Source organism: Agelaius tricolor, unplaced genomic scaffold (assembly GCF_023055355.1).
Source record: "Agelaius tricolor isolate 1412-34295 unplaced genomic scaffold, bAgeTri1.0.p SCAF_3, whole genome shotgun sequence".
NCBI classification, from domain to species: domain Eukaryota; kingdom Metazoa; phylum Chordata; class Aves; order Passeriformes; family Icteridae; genus Agelaius; species Agelaius tricolor.
The window spans coordinates 21210685-21217889 of NW_027269263.1; the positions used below are offsets into that span (position 1 = coordinate 21210685).

The 7205-nt window shown below is 44.5% G+C and overlaps 1 protein-coding gene across 1 annotated transcript; it reads right to left on the minus strand.

The window, feature by feature from the left end:
* Positions 1-467: 467 nt before the first annotated feature.
* On the minus strand, positions 468-7143 carry PHF5A (PHD finger protein 5A). The gene is made up of 4 exons (XM_071423006.1): positions 6942-7143; positions 5782-5805; positions 4194-4360; positions 468-1153 (listed from the first exon to the last, which is right to left on the minus strand). The coding sequence occupies exons 1-4, from the start codon at positions 6991-6993 to the stop codon at positions 1064-1066; spliced, it is 333 nt and encodes a 110-aa protein (XP_071279107.1). The 5' UTR covers positions 6994-7143; the 3' UTR covers positions 468-1063.
* Positions 7144-7205: the final 62 nt, after the last annotated feature.

The window sequence follows — 7205 nt, forward strand, 5'->3', positions numbered from 1 at the left end:
AACAGACTGCTTTTAGCCTCTCCTGGTATTTGACTAACAAGCAGCCTCTGGTTTCCACCACGCACACGGCCAATAGCCCAGAACACAATGGTTGGTTTCCCCTTACAGCAGGGAAGGCTTTAACTTATTCACAGGAACAGGATAGCCAGTCAAATAGCTTAGTAGGTTCAGAAAGGGATTGGATGTTTGCATGGTGAAACAACATCCACGGCCGTATTAGCCAGGATAAGGGTTACAAGCTCAGCGATCCTCATGCTACGGGACAAAATGATCAGTGGCTGGGATCACAGGCAGACAAAAGCACCAGCCGTTCCCTGAAGCTCCTTGTGGCAAGGTCACGTGGCCATAAGCAGAAACCAGATAACCCATTGTGAAGTGCTAGCTGGGCTAATCCTCTGTGTTCCCAGCAAGCTCCAGAGAGGCTAGGCACAGAATGAACCAAATAGAAATCCTTGTTGTACCAAAAATAAAAACCCAAAAGGAAAAGCTTTATTGGTATGCATCCTACAGGAATGGTTACAAGAAATGGCCTTGGATTTATCTGTCAAAGAAAACATGGAACAGCTGTGCTCTCCCTAGGAAGGTACCAGACATGAGCAGATTCCTTACAAAACACAGCAGCATGGAAATATACTGAAGGAAGGAGGGGAGCGGATTGGTGTTTTGTTCTTCAACACTGATGGATGGGGCAATTTCAAAAAATTGAGAGGAGGCCCAGTAAGAACAACCTCAAGGTGTTTCTCCACACTAAAAACAGCACTTTCCATTTTTACATGGCTCCTTCTAAGTGCTTGCCCACTCTGCTTTGGATAGAGCTGGGGCAACTACTAGCAGAGCTTCTGCAAAGGCAAGAGACAGTAATCTTCATTTGCCCTCTTTCATCATTGGTTCTCATCAGGTTTCAGTCCCCACTCAGTCTGTTATTTTTTCAACCCTAAGTATCTTACTGAATTTGTATTGCTTTAGAAAAAAATAATCAATGAGTTTTCAATAAGAGTAAAGTCCAGAGATGTTCCAAGACCCTCTTGCCAACCCAACAGGAGGTAGCCACGTACGAATAGGATCACCTCTTCTTGAAGCCATACTTTTTCCTTTCATAGAAAAGATCTGTCTTGGAACTGCCTAGGTTGACGATCTTAGGGCAACCATCTCTCTGTAAGAAAAGAAAATGCAAGTTAGGAAACGAGCAAACACAGAACAACATCATAGCTGTAGCAGATTCTCAGTTCCCACACTCATTGCCCTGTCCTCAACACATTTCAAACACCTGTACAAATTGCTCTCCAGTGACGGTTACCAGTAAGATAGTGGAACAGAGAAGAGCATGGATGTCTCTTCAGCATTACTGCAGGACATGGTTTCCCTCAGGGCCAAAATGGAAAACAGTTCATATAACATCAGCCATTTAATGAAAAGGATGTGCTGTGCCACGAGACTGAATTCTTTCTAAATCAGGATATGCAGGACTTCTAGGACCCAGAGGAATAACCTTTCCCCTCCTTAGCAAAGAAGAATCTTGCTGTTCTAGATGTCACCAAACCATTCTTGTGTTTAGGAACCCCTCAGCAGTGACAGCAGAACTGAATCTCAGATTTCTTGTATCCTGGATTGATTACTGCAGAGGCTGTAGGGTCAACTACCCACAGCAGCTACATATATAAGTTCTTATACCTGAATTCCAGCAGATGGTGAGAAAAAAGCCTTGAGAAAAGCAAGGGGAGTAGGGAAGGCCCTCCTGAGAGGTGTGGTTGCAAAACCAAATCAGAAATGCCCTCTTCGTATACCTGGGAAAATTTGCCCGTGGGCCACCTGAGCCCAGCACCTGCATAATTCTTTAGGGCAAAACATTATGGCTGGCCACAGCATTGTGAGGGACCCAGCAGGCAGAGGAACACATGTCCTAGGCTGAAGTGCAAGCCTGAGTGCTTTAGATTTAGAAAGCCCCTGGGCAGATGTCAGATGCTGTAGAATCTGCACCCAAGCTGCCTGGCTCCCATGCCAGAGATGCAATCTGGTGGGGAGGATCTGCATGATGGAAATCACAGGAGAGGTGGGGAACAGAAATCATCCCTCCCCCATACACCTGCCACGACCCATTTCTAGCTACTGTCTACTTATTTCATTTTGAACCTCAATAGTAGGACTCTTTCAAGACTTCCTCCCACAATCCATGGAGTCTGTTCAAATCTTGACAGCCTTATTGCAGGGCTCTGTTCATTCTTCCACCTCCTCCTAAGGACACAGCTCGTGAGCACCCTCCTTTCTCCAAGAAAAGATTACTATTTGCAACTCACTGATGTCCTGGGTGACAAGGTGGGATTCAGGCCTTTACCCACAGATCAAAGTGGGCTGAAACAATACTTCATTCTTTCCTCCACCAGAACAAATGAGCAAGAGTAACCAGGTCCTTTGCTTTGTGCCCAATAGCAGTCTGTCTCTGCCATCCATTTTATTTGCTTTCTTGCTTCACTGTTTTTTCCAGTCTTTCTCTGAGGATGATGAAAATGCTGTAGCTGAAGCCTTGGACTGTTAAAGCTTCAGGTATAGAGCTCTGCCTATCTGGTTTTCTTATTCACATCAGCATCAGATACCATAATTGTGACAGGCAGCAGCACACTTAATTTTTTCTCCTTCTGGGCTCCCTATGCTTGTGCAAGCATTCTTCAATCCTGCAACAAATCATGTCAAATCTGCTGTTTCAGATCTGCAACTTCACATATGCAATAATATATAACATCTGAGTTTTCTGCTACAGAGCAACTTTCTTCACTCACAGCAGCATTCACCCAGGTCACCCCAGACCTGTTATTCTTTTCTAACTCCAGACCTGTTATTCTTCTCTAGCTCTATGTTTTCTACAGTCCTCCTTGACAGAGCAGCTGGTTATTTCACACCTGAACCAAACATAAGATACAGGTAATCTTAGGTTATGAAAAACACATGTTGGGAATCCCTATGAATCGATAAAACTAAAACCAAGCCTATTTTGCTCATGACTTATAAAGCCAGGCATCTTCATTCCAAAGGTAAGTGAACAAAATTACTGTTTCTCACAGCATTTATAAAGTAGGAAGCAGCACCCCCATCAAAGCACTTATATCCATATTTGGATACAGAGAAAGATTATGGTCCTGTTAGATCTAATGACTAAACTGAAAGGAGGACCTGCTCCTGTTCTGGATTTGGCTGCAGGCCTCTAGAGAAAACAGGCACTAGAGAGAGTTAAAGCAGCAACTCACTCAGCTGAGGACACTCCTGTAAATCACTCTGAACCACTCTCTCAGCACGTTCTTCACAGTCATTAGGGTGTGTAGGAAATGACATTTGCAGAGCACAAACAACTTTTAACAGACACTCTCACAGCTACCAGGCCTATATTCTAGGATAGCAGAACTGTAAGCATCATGTTCTTGTTCTCCTGTAAGGTCTTTCTAATGCTTTGTCGCAATTCATGTTCTGCACCCATTGTGCAGAATTAACACATTAATTAATGTGTTTAATTTAGAATTAATGTGTTGGATTATTAACAAAAGCCTTACAAGGGGTGAACAGCTGCCTCATTTCCCACATGCAATGGCTTTCAGCACAATATTGTAAAAAGATGATAGCTCTGGCTATAGACAAAAGGGACCATTATACCAAAAAGCATTAGCAGAAAGAGAAGTATCTACAATACAGACAAATCCAGAAAAGAGTAAGAAAATATAAACTGTATCCCACTGAAATTATACAAGAAGCATCAAACTTGTGAAACACAATTACCACACTAAGGACCAACTTTACCTTGTTATTCAAGGGAAAACAAAGGTTTTGATTCCACAGGCCTTATAGTACCATATGTACTCTTAATCACTGGCTCATAATGGACTTTAGGGAGGAGCTGCTTCTGCCACTGCCTTGCAGTGTCTGCAATATTTCTGACCCTGGTGAAACCTAGGCTGGAGCTGTACTAAGATAACAACCTGAAGTGGTAACAAGCAGTGTGTGGAGGAAATGAACTGTGAGTATGCAAAACAGTCAGAGATCCTTAGAATGAAGAGTTACAATACCTCAAAATGCTTTGCTAACACAGAGACCAATCAACAGGGGAATAAAGGTTTCAGACAAGAGCTAATCGTCCCAGCACTAATTTCAGCAGCTCCAAGCCCCTTAAAGGTAAGCATGACTACAATGCAGCAGGGATGGCAACTTACATCCTTTTCCTGGATGGTGCACTCCTTGCAGTAGTAGGCGTCGGACACGCCAGGCCCCCCGCAGATGACGCAGCGGCCCTGGTAGGAGCCGTAGTTGCACTCGTCACAGATGCGCACCAGGGTGCAGGGCCGCACGTAGGAGTCACAGATCACACACTTGCCATCACCTGTGAGAACAGCACAGCCTCTGCTCACAGAATGTCCTTTCTGCCACCCCACATCACAGGAGAAGCTTCCTGGTCAAATAACTTCCCTGTACTCTCAAAGACAATACAGCTGAACTGCAGAAACGTGCCTTGCAGGCACAGGGCACAACTTTGTATTTCACACAGACTTGACAGGAACAAGAGCTGTAGCCTGCAATGTTTGAGGGTTTTTTTTAAATTTAGTCATTCATTCACAGTCAGAGAAGAAACACAAAATTACTTTGTGATTAGCCAAGACTTGCTTAGATTGTAGCACTACTTTTACTCTAGAACTTTTCCTGACTTATTCATTTGCAAAAGAAAAAAAGCCACACTGAGAGGACTAGAGTCCTTACCTACACAGAAGCAGCACTGTAAGCTTCTCCTACAGTGCCACATCAACAAAAGTCTGAAGTTACTATGCTCAAAGAGATTGTACTCATGGTCCCTTTAATCCTTCATCTGTGACAAGGCCAAAGGAAGGGCAAACTGGCATAAGCAGCCATTTCATGAAAGTTGCTCTTGTGCTCTCACAAGGAACTGAGTGAAATTCAAGTACTGATATCACACAGGCAAGGAGCCATCAGATGTCAGGGACAGTTTCTGCTGAGCTGGACCTTAACCAAAACACTGACCTACAGATAAAAGGCTTCATATCCTATTACCAGTTCCCAAGGTATCTAATCCTGACTCCCACAACAGCTTGCCTAACCTGCTCTTAAATCTCTGGTGTGACAGCCCTCAGCTACTACCAATGGGAATCTGTTTCACTGTCAGGTGCTCTTGAAAATGATCTTCTTGCTTCAGACTGTCCTTCTCCCACTTTACTTATTCTCACGCTGTTTTTGAGTCAAACTACTCACCGGTTTGTTCTGTTCCCCTACATGTTTTAACAACAGAACACAAGGATCTAACAACAGATCACACTCTTTCTCCCCTTTCACAGCTAATAATTTGATTCCATGGGTGTTTTTCCTGCTCTAACTTTAGATGTTTGCCCTCCATTTCTTCTTCTCCCAGATGCTAATGGGAACCTTTCTTGCAGTATGATGAAGCCAAAACCCAAAAATGCATTTTTCCCCTGCTTTAAAATGATAAGGATGATATTTTGGTATTGCAGATTACAAGGATCCAGTGAAGCAGGCACTGTAGCCTCAGCCACTAGAAATGCTGTCAGCAGGTACTCTGGGACGTTTGCGTTTGTGTGAGAGTCTGTTTGAGCTTGCAACTTTTTAAGTATTCCTTGAGCTACACTTGCAATGTTAAGGTAATTGCTCCCTTCTCAAAGAGTGCCATTAAGTTTGGGGTCAAAGCAAAAATAGATTGCAGCCTTCAAATCCAAACTGCATGCTCTAACCACAACATCACACTCTCAAGCCACTAAATGTGGATGCTATACTTACATTTTTCACAGAGTCTTCCAATTGCTGGGGAAAAAAAAAGAAAAAATATTTGAGGCAGGAGAAAATCCAAGTAAGTACAAGCTTGAATGTCAAATAATTATCTTCTGCAATGAGCAGTCCTTAAAAAATTAAAGGTTAAATTACAGAAACAGTTTGAGCATAAATACAAACAATTACGATAAACAATATATATCCTCCTGGAGAGATTTACCAGGACCAAAGATGCACTATGAATGCAAAATGACACCCCTTTGCAGTAAGAACACCTACATTCATCATTCCATTTCAAACAGAGCCAGTGTGTCTGACTGAAGGAAATGTTGTAGGTGAGTCTTGGCACAGCTTTTACACTGGTTTTAGTGGGGAGAAAAATCCAAAATCAAGTGTTTGTTTAAAGCAGTCCAAATACCTTCTTTGCTTTAGAACATGAAGGTAGTTAAATGTGTCTTAGAAGTTTTGTCACTTCTCTGGGACATTCACAACAATGATGTTAGGAACTTGGATAAATTTAATAAATATTGACTTCTAAAGACTAGATGTGCACATCCACAAAGACTAAATATTGATTTGTCTGAAGCCTGAGAGAGAAGAGATTTGTCAGGACACGACTTTTCAACACAGACAGATGGTTAGAAGCACTGATTATTCTGAAAAGAGATTTACTGTGGACAGTGCAGTTGACTGCTTCGCCTTTATGGATCTAACAGAAAGCTTCTCGTTAAATTTGCTTTTCCAAGGAGTGACAAAAACCTGGAAGGGATACCTCAACTTCTAATCTTGTCTAAGAGTTCTCTGAACCCTGACCCAAACTCTGACTCAGATGCGACAGGGGTAAATCCCGTTATCTGTATTACAGGAATAACCCGGAAGACAACTTTTGCCTCGCAGCCACAAAGATGCTTCCAAATGCTGCTGGATCCAAAACGCACGGGAAAAAAAAAAAAAAAAAAAAAAAAAAAAAGAAAGAAAGAAAGAAAGAAAACAAAAGAGGGAGGGAGGGAGGAAGGAGCGGGTGGCGCGCGCCGCCGCTCCCGCGCCTCGGCCGGGCCCAAGGGCCGCGCGCGGGCCCCACGGCCGGTACCGCGCGCGCGCGCCTCCCGCCCGCCCCGCGGCGGGAAAAGGGGCGAAGGGAACCCTCATGCTCTTCCCCGGGCACCCACCGACACCCGCCTGCTTGCGGCAGAAGATGAGGTCCGGGTGGTGCTTGGCCATGGCGAGGCGACACCCACCCCGTGCTACTGCTGCTGCGGCCCCGCGGAGCCCTCACCGCCGCACCGCCCCCGGGTCCTGGCCGGGGTGAGAGCAGCGCCTGCCAAAGAGCCTGCCCCGAGCGGGAAAACGCCGAGGGATGCCGAGAGAAGCTCTCCCCCTAAAGCCACCCCTTCTCTAGCCTTCCCCCGCCCAGAGGAGCCCCTAGTGGCAGC

Bases quoted from the DNA above. Each gene is read 5' to 3' on its own strand.
- PHF5A (XM_071423006.1), bottom strand. From the start codon at position 6,993: ATGGCCAAGCACCACCCGGACCTCATCTTCTGCCGCAAGCAGGCGGGT. The intron at 5,806-6,941 runs GTGGGTGCCCGG...TTTTTTCCCCAG, and splicing joins CCGCAAGCAGGCGGGTGTCG to CAATTGGAAGACTCTGTGAA. The intron at 4,361-5,781 runs GTAAGTATAGCA...CTGTTCTCACAG, and splicing joins TGGAAGACTCTGTGAAAAAT to GTGATGGCAAGTGTGTGATC.